This window comes from Salvelinus namaycush, chromosome 5 (assembly GCF_016432855.1).
Source record: "Salvelinus namaycush isolate Seneca chromosome 5, SaNama_1.0, whole genome shotgun sequence".
Classification (NCBI taxonomy): domain Eukaryota; kingdom Metazoa; phylum Chordata; class Actinopteri; order Salmoniformes; family Salmonidae; genus Salvelinus; species Salvelinus namaycush.
In genome coordinates, this window is record NC_052311.1 from 45,803,731 (window position 1) to 45,825,476 (window position 21,746).

The 21,746-nt window shown below is 43.8% G+C and overlaps 1 protein-coding gene across 2 annotated transcripts in view; it reads right to left on the reverse strand.

Annotated features, from left to right (window-relative positions):
- Positions 1 to 21,746, reverse strand: part of LOC120048341 (mannosyl-oligosaccharide 1,2-alpha-mannosidase IA) — a 223,700-nt gene that overhangs the window by 11,662 nt on the left and 190,292 nt on the right. Inside the window, exons 5-8 of one of the 2 annotated variants that reach the window (XM_038994235.1) lie at positions 9,726 to 9,820; positions 4,976 to 5,102; positions 4,349 to 4,442; positions 2,824 to 2,939 (exon numbers count right to left, since the gene is read on the reverse strand). In XM_038994235.1, the coding sequence (XP_038850163.1) occupies positions 2,824 to 2,939; positions 4,349 to 4,442; positions 4,976 to 5,102; positions 9,726 to 9,820 (432 nt within the window). The remainder of the gene's footprint in view (positions 1 to 2,823; positions 2,940 to 4,348; positions 4,443 to 4,975; positions 5,103 to 9,725; positions 9,821 to 21,746) is intronic. The other variant, XM_038994236.1, reaches the window with a different exon arrangement.

Genomic DNA, 21,746 nt, shown 5'->3' on the forward strand with positions numbered 1-21,746 from the left:
TCCTAGGCTGAGTCCCCTTCCTCCACATCCGAACAGCCAATGCATCTCTGTTGCTATACAGAACCGTAGTTATATCTGTTCTTCCTCATTTCATCTAACCTGACCTCTACTCCAAAGTGCTCACTCCTCCCCAACTCAAGGATGTCATGGTTAATGATACCAGACTGTGTCTCCTCTCCTCCCAGAGGATCCCTGATGACTAACACTAACATATCCTGACACAATGTAAACGTTATACATTACCCTCTCTCCCTCAGTGGCATTGTTAGGTTCCGAGATCTCCACCCGTCTCCCCTACACATTCCAAAGCCATCTGGCTCCTACAGATAACCATTCACTTCTGATGAAGCAACCATTCTCTATCACCCCTCAGATACCATAGTATTACCCCTGATCTATCATGTCTCCAGTATAGCAATGTTCAAAGTTTACCCAGAATCCAACACGAGGAAACACTGAAAAAAAAAAAAAAGACTGCAATTGTCTTTCAATTTAAGTCTGATCTAAGAAGAAATACTAGAGAAGCAACTGGAAGGTCTGGAATACATTTCTATCTACAGCACAGGTGTCATGGCAGTGCTCGGAAGGCAGCTGCTTCAATTTGTGTGTACCCAAGTTGTTGTAGGGCTTCTTCTATCCACAATGTCCTGTGGATGCATGTTTTGTAGACATGCTATCTATTCACATTGCCATTGCGAACAACATGTCCATATTGGTATGTGTGTCTGCATTTATTTACGGAATTATTTATACGTCCTATAACACATGGACAGGTCTGTGGAAAATTGATGTCAAGCCTCCTTGACATTCTATTCTGACTCCAGGAGAGAGAGAGGTGGAAATCCGGTGGAAACAAAGGAGAGATAGAGGGAGGGATGGACAGAGAGAGGGAGGGAGAGAGAGAGTGTGTGAAACAGAGAGAGAGCGAGAAAGCAGAGAGAGAGGATAGGGACAGAGGGAGACTTTAAGAGGAAATCTATTGAAGTTTCTCTCTCTCTCCCTGGTGCAATGTCTCCTGCCATAGTTTGTCTTTCTTTGGAAAGTTAAGAAACAGAGTAAGGCATCTCAGGAGATCAATATCCAATGACTTGTTTTTTTTCTCTCTCTCTCTCCCTCTCTCTCATTATGTGTTTGGATATAAGAATGCAATGCATAGCATCAACTTTTATGAAGTGGCCAATCCACTGCCTAAATAGCTGAAACATGTTAATCTTGCTTCTAGAGCATAAGACATCGATCCCTGCCATTGTCATTTTTATGGGTGGCCCCTGCGGGAATCAAACCGACGATCCTAAAACCTAGCAAGCATTTCTATGAAATCTTACCCACAGATTTGACACTGCTCATTAAAACATAAACTTCCCAGTGCTCTAGTACACACTGAGTGTACAAAACATTAGGAAGACCTTCCTAATATTGAGTTGCACTCCCTTTTGCCCTGAGAACAGTCTCAATTCATCGAGGCATGGACTCTACAAAGTGTGGAAAACGTTCCACAGGGATGCTGGCCCATGTTGACTCCAATGCTTCACACAGTTGTGTCAAGTTGGCTGGATGCAATTCGGGTGATACCATTCTTGATACACACGGGAAACTGTTGAGCATGAAAAACAAAGCGGCATTGCAGTTCTTGACACACTCAAACCGGTGCACCTGCCACCTACTACCATACCCCGTTCAAAGGCACTAAAATCTTTTGTCTTGAACATTCACCCTCTGAATGGCACACATATACAATCCATGTCTCAATTGTCTCAAGGCTTAAAAATCCTTCTTTAACCTGTCTCCTCCCCTTCATCTACACCGATTAAAGTGGATTTAACAAGTGACATAAATACGGGATCATAGCTTTCACCTGCGTTCACCTGGTGAGTCTAAGTCATGGAAAGAGGTGTTCATAATGTTATGAATGCTACTGTAATTCATGTTTTCCCATGACTGCAATCCTTACGGACAGATATGGTGAGACGTTTCTAATTAGGCGTTGTTTGCCGTTACCATGTTGTTGGGATTAATTGAAATGTGTGGCATTTCACACAGTGTCTTAATTAGCATCTAAGGGGACGTTCACTTTGTATCTATTAATTAGTATCTACCTTTGAAAGCTAATCCATTATTTGAATAGTAATGCAAATGAATACTGTACTAGCTACGCTTGAGAGCACAATACAAACACAAACAGTATGGCTATGGTGTGATACCAGAAAACTATAACTATTTTAAATACCAGGCCACAGGAGAGAGATCGTCTATAATTCATGTATTTGCCTCTGGCTTGACCCTCCAATGAGCAAATAGTCTCATCAGCCTAAAAGACGAGCGTCAATGGTATTTAAGGAGAAGATATTGTGCTAATTGATGGCTGAGGGATTAAGTGTATGTGTGTGGAGGAGGTTGTGTGTGTCGTGCCATGTTTGTGAGGGTGTATGTGTGGTGTGTGGTGAGTGAGTGAGTGTGTGCGTGGGTGTAGGGGTGCCATATTTGCATGTGCACGTGCATGCTTGCGTGTATGAGAGCGTTTGCTCACGTACGTACTTGCGCGTATGTTTGTGACTCTGTGTGCACACTTACACACGTGTGCATGTGTCGCGCGTGTGTTTGTGCCACCCAGGATAACGATTCTCGTTATGATACTCTGTAAAAGTCCGCTGAATTCTAAAACTACAGCGATAACAGACCCCAGTCCTCCCTTCCTTCACTCCTTCCGTCCACATATCCTTCCGCGTTGCATATATCCGTTCCCTACAGTGCTTGCTGAGATAGAGGGGCCCCCTGACGGCAGCGGCAGGTCCCTCTCTGCGTGCTCTATGGGATTTCTCCTACCTCCAGAGCACTGTAGTACATCTTCTTAGCCTCCTCGTCCGTCTTGTCTGACATCAGATATGATTTGATCAGATACTCGTAGAAGCTATCCCCCAGGCCGCCAATGGAAACGTGATCTGGGAGAGGAAAAAGAGAGAAATCTGACATTATTTCCCACACCGGGAGGGTCTTTTTCACAAACATTATTCTGTAGTCTCACAGGCAGGCGACCTTGGGTTTACTAAACCCAATAACCGACGAGTCAAATAGAATCAGAGTGTACGTGGGAATCTCTTGTGGGGTATGACAGACTGACTGATTTGTAGATTCACACTGAGTAACCTTAGCACAGAAAATAACATTGTCATTATGGCTAGCTTTATCACGTACCCACACAGTTGTGGTTTTAATTGAAATAACATTTGAATTGGTTCAGATATGAATACACTTGTGGTTGTTGATTTTTTCCCCCCTCCCACTCAATTTCATGCTAATTTAACAACTCTGGATAAGATACTGGGTTGGAGATGTTTTTTTGTGCGCTCACACAGCCACACACACATCCATGCAGGCACGCACGCACACCCACCCACCCTCCATCACCACACACCCCTACACGCTGTGAAAGGTTATCACGCAGTGTTCTGTTAGCCCTTGACAAAAGAACAGCAGAGACTGGGGGAGATGTGTGTGTGAATCCATGGTTTCTGCTCTGTGCCCAATGTGCCCATGCTGACAAAAACACAGGCCGGGCTGAACACCCACAGTCCCTCTCCTTCTTATCTACCTGCTTCATTAACCATTCACCCGCAACAACAATTAGCCCCATAATCAGCCAGATTAGGACTTTCAGGCCCACATCTTCAGATGCCGTCTCAGGCATCTCCCATTCCTCTGCCTTTCAGTTGAATCTGAAAAGATTCAATTTCCCAAGGTAATTGGATTCATTATCATTTTAATAACCCAGAGCGAGGCGATTTACATCACTGCTTGAGACTGACATTGATAGTGAAAGAAAGAAAGGAAGAAAAGGGGATGGATGGATGACAAGGAGGCTCCAAAGGATTTAAATAGGAGCGCTCCTGCAAGGTCGGAGGACTGTGTAGAAGTCAGACGATCAGTTCACGGACGACTAGAGTGTAATAATATGGAATTATAGTGTTCCTGTACAGTATTAAAAAAGTCTCCGAATTGCCTTTGACTGGGTTAACCAGAGACGTTCTTTGCTGCTGTACTACAATTACAAAGGCGGTGCTTGTATAGTGTCAAAAGCTTTCCTGTGGATACAGTAAGTGAAGTATGGTGATGGAAATTAAGCTAGCCCGCTAGCCAGATAGCACTTTTTAGACCAGGCTAGTAGAAAATGTGGAGTGAATGTTGTCTTCCCAAATATCGCTTGGCACAGATTTTGTACCTTTGGCTAGTAGAATGCCACTCAGGCTGTCTAGTAGACATTCCAGTCTACTAGTGTGGCTGGCCAGTGCCCTTATGTTCCATGATAATAATATAATAATTTGTATCTCCTTCAGTGGAGGCCAGTACTCACGTTGGACCCAGTTGCCACTGACGGGACTCAAGAAGTTAGGATAGAGACCGTGAGGCTTCTCGATTTTGTTCAACAGCTTTCGGATATTCATAACCTGCAACACCACACAGTAAAAAATACATTAGCTCTGAACGAAAAATAACTGTAGAGAGGATTTCAACTTTGGCATCACATATGCTTCTAAATTGATTTAAATGTCCTCGTACCCTGAAGTTGACACTTACAGCCAAATTAGAAAGGAAAAGTTATTGTCCAATGAAAGTTACCATTATGTTCAGTATGCCCATTAAAAACATTCACAAATACCCATTAAATACATTGAAAGTGAAGTTCTTAAGAATATTCCCAGAGGCTGGAGTAATGACTACAGCAAGAAAAACACAAATTGATAATGACATACATACAGCATGCACTGATAAGCATACAATGTTAACAGTTTAACATATTTTACCTAGTAAAATCTGATATTCTGTAGCAGACAGTCACACATAGGGTTGCAAAATTGCAAAAACGTCCCCAAAGTTACCAGGTTTTTGAGAAATTCCTGTTGAACGATCCTAACTGGGAAAGTTTCTGGATTTGTGCAACCCAAGTCACTCACAGTATTGTGGGTACTGTAGTCCATACCTTCTCTGTGTAGATGCCATTGTTGGAGAGCTCTGACAGGTGGACGAACTCCAGGTGCAGGGTTCCAAACTCCGCCAGGATACTGCTCCCGGCTGACGCCCAGCCCCAGCTCCAACTGGTGCCACTGCAACAGAAACCATACAGCGCCAAGTGAGGACCACAGTCAACACACACTGTTATATACACTAGGAACAGAAACCATACCGTGACAAGTGAGGACCACACTTGGCACACTGTTACACACTGTTACACACTGTTACACACTCTGGACATTACAGGTGTCACAGCACATACCACGCCAAGAGAGGACCACAGTCAACACACCGTTACACACTGGTTCACACTCAAGACAACAAATCCATGCTAGCATAAAAAAAATCATGATGTTCTGCAACGTTTTCATTAGATTGTAATAATGGGCAAATAAACAGTATTGGAACTTGATGTGATGCTACAATTACACGTTGTCCTTAAAAAAATGTAGGCAGATTATACAGATAAACAAACAACACCAGTGTCAGTAATGAAAAACATTCAATTTTCACCTCAGTGTGGTGTCACTTTCAGCAGTTCCCTGGTTTGTCTTTGAGGCAATTTAGTGTCTCGGAGCCAAAGCTTTATACGGTTCTAGTGCACCGACACCTACAATATCTCCAAAATGTGTTTTCCTTTATGTCCCAGGGCAACGGCACATTATTTGTTTCTTTCTTGCTTTTCAGAGGGCACTGAGCCGAGGAGACAGATATCCAGACAGATATTACAATTGTTCATCACTCTCCAGAATGGTGCATTTTGGTGCTGAAGAAAGTACAGAAACTAAGGGCCATCCCAAATGGCACCCTACTTAAAACATAGTGCACTACTATTGACCAAAGCCATTTGGGCCCTGATCAAAAGGCATCCACTATATAGTGAGTAGGACACTATATAGAGAATGGGGTGCGGTTTCGGATGCAACCCATATCCTTCTGTCTTATTTCGCTATGAAAGTAGTGCACTCTGAGGATGACATTCGCAGCCGTCTCAGAATAACAGTATGTCGATGTCTAAATTACGACTACACTATGACTAACCTAATCAGAGGAGGTGAGATGGAATGGCATTACATTACAGTACATGACCTAATCCTACATTAATAGAAAGTGATAAAGGGATGAATGGAACTGAACGTATTAGCGGAGGATGGAAAGAAAAAGAGAAACTATAGAGGGAGTGAAGCAAAGAGAGATGTAGTCCTGATGAATATGCTTCGTATTAGTTTGGGGCTCCATCATTAGCTGCTCAATCTAATGTAACATCAGGGCCCGTAGATTAGGAGTGAACGGCGTTAGTGGCTTATTGCAAACAGGATGCATGCGTTGGAATATTTGTATTCTGTACAGGCTTCCTTCTTTTCACTCTGTCATTTAGGTTAGTTTTTATGGAGTAACAACGTTGTTGATCCATCCTCAGTTTACTCCTATCACAGCTATTAAACTCTGTAACTGTTTTAAAGTCACTATTGACCTCATGGTCAAATCACTGAGTGGTTTCCTTCCTCTCCGGCAACTGAGTTAGGAAGGACGCCTATATCTTTGCAGTGACTGGGTGTATTGACGCGCCATCCAAAGTGTAATTAATAACTTCACCATGCTCAAAGGGATATTCAATGTCTGTTTTTGTTTTTTTTCATCTACCAATAGGTGCCCTTCTTTGTGAGGCATTGGAAAACATCCCTGGTCTTTGTGGTTGAATTTGTGTTTGAAATTCCCTGCCTGACTTAGGGACCTCACCGATAATTGTATGTGTATAGTACAGAGATGAGGTAGTCATTCAAAAATCATATCAAGTACTATTATTGCACGCAGAGTGAGTCCATGCAACGTATTATGTGACATGTTAAGCAAATTTGACTCCTTAAGTTATTTAGGCTTCCACTTTGACATTATGGGATATTGTGTGTAGGCCAGGGACAAACAATTTCAATTTAATCCGTTTTAAATTCAGGTTGTAACACAACAAAATGTGGAAAAAGTCAAGGGGTGTGAATACTTTATGATGGCACTGTAAATTGGTACATTACACACTTTAGGGAACTTGCAAAAGTAATGATCAGCTTTTGCATTCAGTAACTTGCAAACAAATGTTCAATGCTTTCTCTATGCATTATTCATTGTACTCCTTGTATGAATGTGTTCGCATTGCTAATTACAAAGCATTTAGCTTGAGGTTCTTCAATGTGTTTAGGCCTTTTGGGAGCACATGCAGTATTCTATAAGTAGTCCCGATATACTGCATGAAAGACCACATGCAGTATTCTATAAGTAGTCCCGATATACTGTATGAAAGACCACATGCAGTATTCTATAAGTAGTCCAGATATACTGTATGAAAGACCACATGCAGTATGCTATAAGTAGTCCCGATATACTGTATGAAAGACCACATGCATTATTCTACAAGTAGTCCAGATATACTGTATGAAAGACCACATGCAGTATTCTATAAGTAGTCCCGATATACTGTATGAAAGACCACATGCAGTATTCTATAAGTAGTCTCCATATATTGTATGAAAGACCACCTTCTATAAGTAGTCCCGATATACTGTATGAAAGACCACATGCAGTATTCTATAAGTAGTCCCGACATACTGTATGAAAGACCACATGCAGTATTCTATAAGTAGTCCAGATATACTGCATGAAAGACCACATGCAGTATTCTATAAGTAGTCCAGATATACTGTATGAAAGACCACATGCAGTATTCTATAAGTAGTCCAGATATACTGTATGAAAGACCACATGCAGTATTCTATAAGTAGTCCCGACATACTGTATGAAAGACCACATGCAGTATTCTATAAGTAGTCCAGATATACTGCATGAAAGACCACATGCAGTATTCTATAAGTAGTCCCGATATACTGTATGAAAGACCACATGCAGTATTCTATAAGTAGTCCAGATATACTGTATGAAAGACCACATGCAGTATTCTATAAGTAGTCCCGATATACTGTATGAAAGACCACATGCAGTATGCTATAAGTAGTCCCGATATACTGTATGAAAGACCACATGCAGTATTCTATAAGTAGTCCCGATATACTGTATGAAAGACCACATGCAGTATTCTATAAGTAGTCCCGATATACTGTATGAAAGACCACATGCAGTATGCTATAAGTAGTCCCGATATACTGTATGAAAGACCACATGCAGTATTCTATAAGTAGTCCCAATATACTGTATGAAAGACCACATGCAGTATTCTATAAGTAGTCCCGATATACTGCATGAAAGACCACATGCAGTATTCTATAAGTAGTCCCGATATACTGCATGAAAGACCACATGCAGTATTCTATAAGTAGTCCCGATATACTGTATGAAAGACCACATGCAGTATGCTATAAGTAGTCCCGGTATACTGTATGAAAGACCACATGCAGTATTCTATAAGTAGTCCCGATATACTGTATGAAAGACCACATGCAGTATGCTATAAGTAGTCCCGATATACTGTATGAAAGACCACATGGGACACGCTACATATACAACAGAGGACTTCTAAGACTTTCAAGTCAGCCCATAGGCAACATATTAATTGTGCTGTACTGAATTCCCTTGGTGTTTGTGTGTGTGTGTGTGTGTGTGTTTGTGTGTGTTTGAGGAAATTAGAGCTCTAGTACTTGTACATCAGTGTACTACATTATGGGGCAACATCGTTTCTCTCTGAGCTAAAATGAAATCCCTTGCTGTTTGGGTGTATGTGTGTGTGTGTGTGTGCATGCGTGCGTGCGTGTATGTGTGTACAGTATGCGTTGTGTGTGTGTGTGTTTGTGTAGTTTCTGTACATATAAGTTCCTTTACTTATGTGGCTATAATTTATAATGGGGGAGTATCATTCCTCCCTGCCCATCTGCACTCAGGGTCCATGTTACCCATCTAACTGGAATTAGCTCTAGAATCAGTTAATTAAATTTGCCAGCAACTGTCTGCTTAGACAGGCGGGTTAATTGGAAGCAGGTGGCAGGCAGAGGTGCCAGAGAGATGTCTTTTTAGAATCAAAAAATTAAAAGTGTACAGTTGTCACGCTGGCATTAATGATTCGGGAGACAGGCGCAGGAACGCGTAATCGTTTAAAAAAAATTATACCCCAAATTACGGCGTGCCGTGTAAGGGCTCGGGGATGAAGACCAAACAAAGACGTAAGAAAAACACAGGGTTGGAACCCAAACAAAAGAGAGAGGAGTACCTTGAATAAATACACACACGCACAATAACGCACAGGACGAGACCCGTAATCATCTGCGCAATCCACAAGGGCACGAAAGCCCAAAGCACACAGCACAGGTACTCACACGCACCAACGGACATAGTAACAATAAATCGGCAAGACCATGGAAACCAAAGGGCACATATATACAAATACTAATCAGTGGGAATAGGGGACAGGTGTGCGTGATGAAAGTTCCGGAAGGATCCGTGACAACAGTATCTTAACTATGTAGGGTGTGAGGGGTCTTGCATATGGGTATCCCGATAAAATCGCACAGGTCAGACTTGAACACGTTATCTAATTTGTGGCTCCAAGACGAGGCCGCAAACTTCAAACATTTCAAACGCAAACAGAAGTATAAAATATGCACCCCCTTCTTATTGCAATGTAATCCAGCTAAATGTGTTGGTAAGGTCTCATACAGTATGTGTTTATAATAGGATACTGTAGCTAGGGAGTCATGGGGACTGGTAACTAGGCTCACCTGCCCAGGTTGATGACTCCACGTGGGATACCCGTTGGTGTGTTGAAGGCCGGTAGCAGCTTCTCCCCAAGCACCATCACTTTCCTCTTGAACATCTACAACAACACGGAAGGAGGGACACTTAGTAAACTCTCACAGGAACACACAAAGACAGAAGTACACACAACTGTGCAAAAACCAGCCCCAACCCCACAGAGGTACACACCACTCCCACATTACATCAACACAGGCATATTTTCATCTTGGCCCCTGTAAGAAAAACCTTTTTACTTCCAAGTACAGCATGTTTTCACCCAACAAAGAACCGTCAAATAACTCTGAAATAGGTTTCATGTAGAACCCTTTCATGTAGTGTACAGTCAAACACAGAGAGTAGAATTAAAGTGTAGCTCCAGCCCCAATACTTTCCAGATGGCTTCCCAGCCTCTCTCAACAAAGCTAATTATGTAGAACATAACAAACCCAGGGACAACGGAGAGACGGCGCTGCTCTGAGAAGGATTAAAAGCAATCTTATTGATGTAATCCACAGCAGTTCAATTAAACCTACACTCTCTCTGCTGCCTGCCTCTTGAAAGCAGGGCCAAGAGAGGGTGAAGCACTGTCTCAAAGTAAGATTAACAGGTCAGACAAATCGGCATTACCTGCCGAGACAGAGTAAGAAGGAGAGAGAAGTAGAGAGATAGAAGAGAGAGCGTTAAATAGTGAGAGAAAGACTCAGAGTGCTGGTGTTAGAATTGAGATGCAAGGCTGCTAACAGAGAGAACTAGAGAGAGAGAGAGAGAGGGATATTGTTTGTGTGTGTGTGTGTGTGTGTGTGTGTGTGTGTGTGTGTGGTTGCATGCATACGCGCGTGTATCGGACCTTTGGTGTGTGTGTGTGTGTGTTAGGGTTGGGCGGTATCCAGATTTCATAACGTACCATACCGGGGTATACAGTATTACTGACAGTGCACACAAAGGGTGCTATGTCTTTCCAAGCGTAGAAAAAATCATATATATACACTACCAGTCAAAAGTTTGGACACACCTACTCTTTCAATGGTTTTTCTTTATTTTTATTATTTTCTACATTGTAGAATAAAAGTGAAGACATCAACACTATGAAATAACACATATGGAATCATGTAGGAACCAAAAAAGTGTTAAACAAATCAAAATATATTTTATATTTGAGATTCTTCAAAGTAGCCACCCTTTGCCTTGATGACAGCTTTGCACACTTGGCATTCTCTCAACCAGCTTCATGAGGTAGTCACCTGGAACGCATTTCAATTAACAGGTGTGCCTTGTTAAAAGTTCATTTGTGGAATTTCTTTCCTTCTTAATGCGTTTGAGCTAATCAGTTGTGTCGGGACAAGGTAGGGGTGGCAAGAACAGCTCAAATAAGCAAAGAGAAACAGTCCATCATTACAGTCCATCATTACTTTGAGACATGAAGGTCAGTCAATCCGGAAAACTACAAGAACTTTGAAAGTTTCTTCAAGTGCATTCGCAAAATGTGCATTCAAGTGCATTCGCAGCCTGCCCTCCAGCCCATTTTTCTCCGTCTTCTCTTCACGCAAATGGCGGGGATCTGGGCCTCTTCCCGGGAAAGCAGTATGTCATTTACGTCGGACTCGTCAAAGGAGAAAAAGGATTCTGCCAGTTCGTGGTGAGTACTTGCAGTTCTGATGTCCAGAAGTTATTTTCGGTCATAAGAGACGGTAGCAGCAACATTATGTACAAAATAAGTTTAAAAAATAAGTTACAAGCAACGCAAAGAAACGAATAAAAAAAACACAATTTGATCATTCGTGGCCCTTTGGGTTACAGCCTATATGAACAGTCAAATGCCACGGTGATCTAGACAGACTACCAAATCGAGGCAAAGGTTTCAAATCTCTGGATTAACTACCTAATGTTATCTAAATTTAATCATGAATAAATTGGATAAAATGTCTTTAAATTGAAAATTCGGTGAACTGTCTTGTGTAAGTTTTAAATTGACACAATACCAGTTAGCAAAGGTGTCAGCTAGAGATGACGTGCGGGGATTTGTAGTCTTGCGTGATGTCTACTTTGATGCTAATCAGCATTTTCGAATCAGAGTAAATAGAGCTGAATATATACGTTACACCAGGGTAAGCCTATATGAAACACAGGCCTTATTTTTAGTGTGTCTAAAATTCCCTATGGGAAAAATGAATGGTGGAAAAACGAATGGAACCATTTCCCTGTTTGACCGCTAGGTTTTACAAGTATTATGACACCTCCACTGTGGGGCTCTATACCGCCCAAGCCTAGTGTGTGTGTGTTTGCAAAGTGTCACAGTGCTCTTTGGCAGTCTCTCCGTCTCACTGCGTGGTGACTCAGCTAAAGTGTGAGTGAGAGGAGAGGAGGCGGAAGCTGGTAGAGCTAAGTGTTCATATAAGTGTGCAACCCAAATGGCACACTATTTCCTATATTAGTGCACTACCTTTGACCAGGGCTCTGGGAAATAGGGTGCCACTTGGGACGCAACAATAAATGCATGTCAGAGTAACTAGCCATTAGAATTATGATCACCAATAATGTCAATATGAGTTGCCCGTGCCCTTGTCCTACAGTAAGTGAATGATACAATGTCTCTCCTGCCTCTGGCACTCGAACTGCTAGCTCCCACTGCAGCTGAGAGCCGAGAAAGGCTCGTTATTTCCATCATCTGAGGATGCGCCTGGACACGGTCTGTCTGGGCCTTGATTCACCCTTTCTGGGTCTTTGATTTTGTGACCAGGAGGCAGAGTGGGCTACAGAGAGATGTACTGGCACATGACTGATTTGGACACATTATGTGCATGGATACACATGTTTAACTCAGATGTATGTTCTCATGTGTCTGTGCAGATACGCACACACGCACACAATGATCATTGTTATCGGTAACACGCGCACGCACAAACAAATCCTTCCACCTACTTACCCACCCATGCCCTTGACAAATGACCATTTACTGACCATTTACTGACCATTTACTGCTACAAGATCATATTTACAATCCAATTACCTATAGTTCTCTGCATGTTACTCTAAAGCACAGTCCACACTAGTTCAAATGACTCAGATTCACAGGACATTGACACCACACAGAGACATACAAATCCCAGTGAGGCCACAGTGGCCCGAGTAGTCATCGCTCCATCTAGCAGCTGGGGGCCCAGTCCTTTGCTGGCCCACTAGCCCTCCAGAACTCCCACAATTCCCTTCCCTCTCAGCGTACTGGAAGGGCCTGGGAGACCCAGGGTGGATTTACACACAGAGAAAGCTCATTAATCCATACTGTAGGATCCACGGCTAAGATGAGTGTGTGTGCATGTGTGTGTGGTGGGAGCTGCAGATTGGCCCTCTGGTCCTCCAGCTCAATCTCTTATCATAGAGATTACAAATGGCCCTCTCCCCCATCCTTACTCAACCAACCTAGCAGTTCATGGGCATCATGTAAACACACACCCACAGTCATTTTAAAGCCTACGCACACCTACACACGTGCGCGCACACACACACACACACACACACACACACACACACACACACACACACACACACACACACACACACACACACAGCCATATTAACACACATGCACACACATACTCACAAGAGTGCACAAACTCCAATTATATCACACTGTTATTAAGCCTTGTTTACGCACTTAGGAATTCCTTCTATATTAATTACAGCATGAGCCCTTTTGCGGGCAGCTGTGGTATGCTTTACCGTTGAGCACATGCAACGTTGCAGGCCCCCTTTCACATCTATCTAAATCTACCTCCCACTTCTACAGTGCAGAGCAAGACTTCAGCACAGCTCCAGCTCATCTGCATCTCACTCACGCCCTCCTCTCCTTCTTCTGCCTCGGCTCATTCATCCCCCCCCCTCCTCTCGCCTGTAACTATTCCCCAGGTCGCTCCTGTAAATGAGAACGTGTTTTCAGTCAACTTACCTGGTAAAATAAGGGTAAGAAAAATGATATACTATGACAGAAGTGCCTTTAGAGACGGGCTGCTGCTTCGTATGCAGCGCACGCTATCGTCCACCCATTCTTCCCAACCATCCCACGTGCATATCCCGGCGCTCGTCCACAATCCTTAAACCCACCCATCGGAAGACCAAACAAGGCCTCGGCACGGAGGCGCATTGATCCGTTGTAACAGGAGACGGCTCGCTTACTTCGCTTTCAGTTTGGAATTACCCCGTGGATGTTGGACACGACAGCCGCGAACTGAATGGCTTTTCTCTTTTAAGCACAAGAGACACGTAGCGGGCGACGCAGTCACCTCTCCCTGAGTTAACACTGTCAGGGACCAGTGGAGACAGACTGAGGGGTAGAACTCTGTATGTACGGCACCCTCAGTTACCATTCAAACTTCTCAATTGTGAGTCAAAGAAACACTTGAAGTGTGAAAGTGGAAATGAGAGGCTGTTGCTCTTTTGGTGGAGTCAGCACGTGTTGGTTTTCGCTTCAGTGCTGTAGCTGTTGTCCCGACATTTTTTTTTTATACCCACCCCAGTGGCTAGATTCTTGGTTAAATAGCATACAGGTGTAAAAAGAACTGACATTGGCAAAAATGTACATACGACTTCTTGTACAACAGTTCTGTTTCAGTGGGATATAGACCAACCGGAGGCTCTATATCAGAGTGTCAATGGAACTCACAAAAACTCTCTGCACCTACCTAATGCAGTGTTTCTAGCTCCAGCCCAGTACCCCCAACATGAAACCTTTTTGTTGTAGTCCCAGACAAACTCCCCTAATTCAACTAATTGAGGACCTGATGATTAGTTGACAAGTTGAATCAGGTGTGCTTATTTGGGGCTACAACAAAAATGTGTGCTGTCGGGGGTACTCAATGAATGGAGTTGGGAAACACTGGCCTAAGGATGCAGACTAGCGAACTGGGACCATTTGTGCAAAATATACACATGTATTTCCAATGTCTTGCTGACTGTCGCTGAAAACAGCTTTTGCATGACAGGACAGAGAACAACTACAAACCGTTATCTGAGGCCTGATAATGCCAAGCTTGCCCTACGGCACTGATCCATTATCGTTGTTTACAACTCAAATTTTGAACCTCCTTGTGAACACTAAGCTAGAAAACATTGCAACAAGGGACAGGAGACGTGGCACCCATCTCCGCCTCCTCTCCTGCCTTGAGGACACATTGAGCCGGACCAACGGCAGTCGGGCATGACGCATATCTAACACGATAATACAACGGCTGTACAGCTCAGCCTCTGCGACGTGTTAGCAGCCTCTAACAATGTGCTGAGTCAACCAGGTGCGTCTCTCTCGCAATGTCACCCACTCAATTAGAGAAATGTAACGCATTTCCAGGAGAACAAAGTCCCATCTAGTCATGGTTGTCTTCAGAGCAGCAGAACTTGATAGTTGGAAGACAAAAGGAAAGAGGAGTGGGTGGGAGGCAGGAATGTTGTGAACGGCATTATGTTATGCTCTTTGATGGTGAATTCTATTGGAGGAGTACGAAGTTATCTTCCTGTGTGATGCAATGTATTTTTTACCTATTTTATCCTCTGCCCTCGGAGCGACTACATGCGAAGTATGTAGCGTGTTTTGATTACTTCTCATTAAACCCTAACAGTAGGGAAGATTTGAAGGTATAGTACACTACGAGAGAGTGTACACTACCAGTTGCGGTTGAAAAAAAGAGTTTGCTATAAGTCACCTTAGTTCCTTAAGTGATAGAAATAGCATTTAAATCCGGAAACGTTTTGGGTGACATTTGGAAAACATCTTGATGGTGCCGTGTTTAAAAAAACGCTGCTTTTTACGACCACGGAAGAATGAATTATTCCTGTTCGCCAGCTGTGCGTGATGAAAACCGAGCCCAAAACACCCTCTCTGACTTTCACAATCCCCCAATACCCCACCAGGACGAAAACCTATCCTTTTTTTTTTACCACTTTTCCTCTCCTCTCTCATCCCCTCGTTCCTCCATCTGCGGTAGGCTTTTACTCAGGGTATCAGCTGACTCTAAAAGGCTGTAAAAAGGCTGAGGAGACCAAAGCTGTCCGCTCGGATCATTCACCCAGCCCAAACATCCTATAGGGCCGATCAGAATCCGACACACTATTTGTGCTTGACCTCTGTGTGATCTAATGTTTAGAAACTGCCCACGTCACCACAATGTAAAGGTGGCAGGTAGCCTAGCGGTTAAGAGCGTATGACCAGTAACCCAAAGGTTGCTGGTTCAAATCCCCGAGCTGACTAGGGGGAAAATCTGTTGATGTCCCCTTGAGCAAAGCACTTAATGCTAATTGCTCCTGTTAGTTGCTCAGGATAAGAGTGTCTACTAAAATGTTGAAGTGGATGACAGCTGACAATCTCTTTCTTGAGAAATACACAAGTTCATCTGAGCTCTCCTAGTTGGAATTGCACAGCTGAGTAAGACCCTTGAGGCCAGGGTATAAGGAGAAGTGTCAGTACATGGCGAACCACTGAATTGGAGCATGTACACCAGGGCTATGAGACATGTAGCTTGATTAGCTAGAAAGAAAATAGCCAGAGGGAAAGATACTGGCATGTGCTACCCATCTTCGAAACTCAACATTAGGCATCAGATGACATCCTGGGCAGAATTAGCACAGTGCTCTCAGCAGCCTTCTCTCATCTTACATGGTGTGTGTGTGTGTGTGTGTGTGTGTGTGTGTGTGTGTGTGTGTGTGTGTGTGTGTGTGTGTGTGTGTGTGTGTGTGTGTGAGAGAGTGAGAGAGTGAGTGAGTGAGTGAGTGAGTGAGTGAGTGAGTGAGTGAGTGAGTGAGTGAGTGAGTGAGTGAGTGAGTGAGAGAGTGAGTGAGAGAGAGAGAGAGAGAGACGCACAGCACACATGGTTGAAAGCCTGCTGCTGGGTGCTAGCTGCCCGATATCTGGGTTGTAATAATACGGCGCTGCCCTGATAAGAACCTCATTTGCTCAGTATGATTTAACTGGAACAATCGGTCGATTCTTATAAGCAGCGGTCTGCCCTGGTTGGTTTTTGACTCTATCCCAGCGGTTTACATCATTATTAGCATCTGATGGTTTTACCATTGATTCTTATGGACAGTCTGGGAGCCTTGCAAATACTACTAGAGTCTTCAGAAGAGAAGCCACAGACCATGAGCTCGATTTACTAAGTGTTTGCACCAGGTGCAAAGAACGGCAAAAACAAAAGCTTTGAACATGTATTTATTCACACTTTATCGCTAGATCTTATTCTTTCTACCAGCCGGTAACTTTTTGTTCTGTCCTCAATGTTCAATTCCCCTTTTTTAAATTTTTATATAGGTGCTGACTTTGCTTCACACTTAGTAAATCTCTGCCATGTGTCTTTGATTGATACACTACGACAAAGCCAGGAAAACAGAACGCATCCTTTTATCCACGCTTCTTCTCACCCCCGTCCAAATATAAAACAGAGACCCCTTCCGTCTCTGCCAGTTTCATGACACGAGACACACATTTCCTGCACATCGATTCCATTCTCCATTTCAATACGGCTGACCGCAGGAGACGCGGAGGAGTGTGCAGGTTAGGGAACTGGGAGTTCTCAGAGCAGGAGTTCCAATCTTTTGCCTTATTTGTCATGAGGAATACGATTACATGGACAGGAGGGACCTGAATCTAGATCAGCACTCCTACTATAGGTCGCTTCATGAATACAGGCCCTGGAATTGCATCGGAGCGTCAATGCTAGGAGGTTGAAGTTTTAGGCCGTAAGAGATGGAGCTATATACATTTGAGCTAGGTACTTGAGTTGGATCCAATCTATAAATGCCCGACAGTATTGAACCACATTAGGATAATATGAACATACACTGGCTGGGTAGTTCCAGCGGAATGCTTCTGGGAAAGATTGGATAAGTGAAGCTTGTCTCCAAATCGTGATCATATCATACTTAGCTTTGAAGTAAAGCTAGTTTCTCTAAAGCGGTTATCATAGCTTGTAATGGGAATCCTGTATTTCCAAAGCATGTAGTCTACACCAAGGGACTGATTATGGCTCAAGGTGGTGTCGTCACTGACTCGATTCCCGTTTGGTTCGAATACAAAATGAAAAGTGCTTTAAAAAGTCCAGTTGTGAACATCCAAGATGTTGACAGTGATTTGCCGAACAGAGCAGAGGTAAAACAACATGTTCTTTACTTTAATGAGGTCTGCTGTAGCATTGATTAACACATGTTCCTTGAGCATGAGTGTCTGAACTGACGCAGGGGTATGTATCTCGAGCGACTGCTGACTAGCAGCATGAAAGGGGAAAGGGGGATACCTAGTCAGTTGTCCAACTGTATTCAACGGAAATGTGTCTTCCGTAATTTAACCCAACCCCTCTGAATAAGAGAGGCGGGGGGGGGCTACCTTAATCGACATCCATGTCTTCGGCGCCCGGGGAACAGTGGGCTAACTGCCTTGCTCAGGGGCAGAACGACAGATTTTTAACTTGTCAGCTCGGGGATTCGTTTCAGCAACCTTCCGGTTACTGGGCCAACGCTCTAACCACTAGGTTACCTGCCGCCCCTCGAATCCCTCCATGCGTCTCCAATCGCCGTGACGTCGTCTGAACTAGAACACGATGTGTATAATTTATGCTGAGTGGCATCGCCTGAGACAGAGAGGCAGCTCTAAATAAGGTCATCAAATAAATAAGATATGAAGACTTCTCTGGGAAAGAAAACGGATATGTTTAAGAATTCCACACTGAACCCCAATGGAAAACAAACAAGCGGAAAGCAATCATCTGCTCTAAAATCCTCTGAACACTTTATATTATAACTTACAGTAAATTGCCCAATGTTATTCTCAGTAATGTTATTCTCGGTGACGGACATTCTACCCAACATTATTCTCGGTAACGGAATCGCTGTGCCTGATGAACACGATTCCACAAGTTCTACGGTTCCGCCACTCCGAGCGCACATAGTGGAGGTAATCTAAATAGCTTCACAGTTTGTTGACTGGGTGTAATGCGGCTGTCATGCCTTGTTTTTGTTGCTCCGCCATGATGCAATTACAGATGTTTCGGTTGCAGCGTTATCCCGAGGAAGCCGACAGTGAGCTCTTTACGCTCCCTATGGTCTAATTACCTAGCCATGGTAGGCATACTGTGCCTATGAAAAGATGCCAGGCTAAATAACTTAACAGTCTCTGGAGGGGGATTGGAGAGTTTAAGGGGACAGACGCTTCAACTGTTTGAAGCTTGCGGAGATGATCAATCATCACTAAGAGTAGATATAGTATTGTAGATGTAGATTCAGCTCAGTTATAGCCTCAGCCACCAAGTGGCACTGTATACTGCCTTATGTCTTGTGTCTTGAGAAGGGCGGTTTGAAAGTGAGTGTTAGTTACAATGCTGACTGTTACCATGCTTGCATTCCCCACCAATATGGACACGTAAGAGTTAAATGTGTTTGAATTCCCATATCGGTATATGTGTGTATAATAGTTTTGGCGGTTGCAGGAATGAAGAATAAATCACTTTTTTTTTTTACTACTACACCTCAACTACACCTGAAAGGAATGTGTTATTTCTCCTGAAGTGAGCCAGCAGTCACATCGAATCAACTCCTACCATCCATGTGAAGGTTCCTGGAGAACTCAAACTGAGTGTGTCACTATTTCACAGACAGGAGGTTATATCTACTCAGTTACCACAGTTACCAGTACCATGCTCTATCACCAGCCACCGACCGTTATATGAAGGTCTAACAATATCAGGACAAGCGATGTATCCGTATCAGCTTGCGCCCTCCTTACATAAGATGAACCGTCACGCACCATCGGTCGCCCAGACTTCCGATCCATCAATAATACAGCTGTGAGCTCCATCCATCCGCCGGCTGGGTCGTCTAGCTCGGCTCCATCGCTGTGGTGTTGGTAGGGGAACAGGGAGTGATAGTGCTGGGGGGGGGGGGGGGGGGGGTGATGGGATGAGGAGGGTCCACAGCGGTTGGAGGATGTCAGGTTCATTTCTCTTTATGGATGTGACAGTTTCTCCACAGCCCTGACTGGAAGGAGACACTGGGTAATGTCGGCTTGCTCCAGAGCCAGACGGAGATTGAAACTAACAGGTGTCCTCCTCCAAACCATGGGAGACGAGGAGACGAGTCACAGAGAAGACACTTAAAATCTGGAGTGTCTCGTTAAAACTAAGCACGAACTAAGGCAAGGTGCACTAGACCTGCATGAAACTTTCCAATAACACTTTCCTATTCCAAAGTTAGAAACAGCTCAATGACAAGGACAGAATACCGAACAATCGACAAAAAAACAACATGTATTAACAACAGCATTTCTTTGGATTTCTGTAATGTTCCGAGTTTGCAAATAGGCTAACAGTCTAAGCCAGAGAAATGGTTATCCCTTTTGTATTTAAACACAATACCTGTACACAATGTTTCTGCATGACTACTTCAGCACATTGTAAACAGGGCAAAAAGAAAACCTGAGACCTGTTGATCATGCTGAATGAGTATAGCCAGGGTGAGACAGAAGAACCAGGGGATTGAGTATGCTCCGTAATGAGACTGAGTAGAGCGGAGTGGTGCTGGTGGGAGGGTAGAGCCTGTTCTTGGACACAAAGCAGAAGAGGAGAGGAGAGGGGGAACAGAGGCGGCCTGGCCTGTCTAAGAGACCAAGCACAGGCAGATCAAATGTGGGTTCTCTCTGGAGCTTAGTGTCTCCCTGTGCCTGGACGACACTACGGCTGGTACAGAACCAGAGAGATACGACGGGGCTAATTTACAGTAGTACTGCCTGATGGCAGCTCTGGCTTCAAAGCACTGCCTCGTCAAAGCGGCAGGAGAGGATACGGTCACACTTATGACGGTGTGTGTGTGTGTGTGTGTGTGTGTGTGTGTGTCGGTGGGTGGTTGTTTGTTCGAATGAGAAGATCTGACTATGTGTGCTTGTCCAAGATACATCACAGCATTAACTATGACTGTTCAAACTTTTCTTTGTGTATATAGTGTCCTCTATGAGAGTGTGTGACAGGCGCTGTAACACCAGGGTATACAGTCTGTGGCGGTCATCCACTTGATCCTAAGTGATATATCTCTTGATTTATATATTCACGCCACTGAAGTGTGACGTCGTTGCCGTTAGCGCCAGTTTTGACTGACAAATACTGTATGTAATCTACCCTCTAACTGTTGAGTGGGATCACTCACTCCCCATACACATTGAAACAGGCAACTTAACACACCGCTGGGGCTGCACGCCTCAGATAACAACCATTCAATCCCCTTAAAAGGCGTCCACTTCCACCCCCAAAAATGGCAAAGTGATAACTCTCAATAAACGCCATTTTCACAGCTCTTCAAAGAGAGTTGCAAACTGTGCCGCCACAATTACCACCTAAAATGACAGACAACGAGCAGGTTTCATCTGGCTGGTGGTTTATGCTATAACTTTTTGAAAGCTCTTGAAATGGATCCATAAAAACATACCACATAACACAGCTATAGTTCTATTGTCATATTATACAGTCATAGATGACAAGAGCTGCGTTTTGCTTTTGCAACAAAAGCATTTAGCTGCACCTGGTTTATCATCTGCTAATCTGTGAACGGGACAAATAAACTTTGATTTTTGAATTCTTGGATGAGAAGAGCTGCATTGTCTTGGTCTGAGTGGGTGGGAATTCAGACAACGGCGCAGCTGTTTGCTCGCATGGTGCAGGAAGCCATTAACAGTTGTCTTCCCCTAGCTATGAGAGTTGTGTGGACAGGCACAGATGGGGAGGAGAGAATGAGAACAAGAGGTGACGGAGAGTTTTTAACACACCGAAAGCATGCGCTCCTGTAAACGGCCATAGACGCAGTAGGAGAACATCTGCGTGAACAGCTAACGGCCGGCGCGATTCCACAAAAAGACAAGAAAAGGAAGACACGGGTCATTTATGACTCTATTACCCACGGTGTGGAACTGAAGTCTAAAAACACCAGACCTGATGTGAAACATTTACATGCACAGAATGCCTCGTAAAAATAATTACAACGGGTTC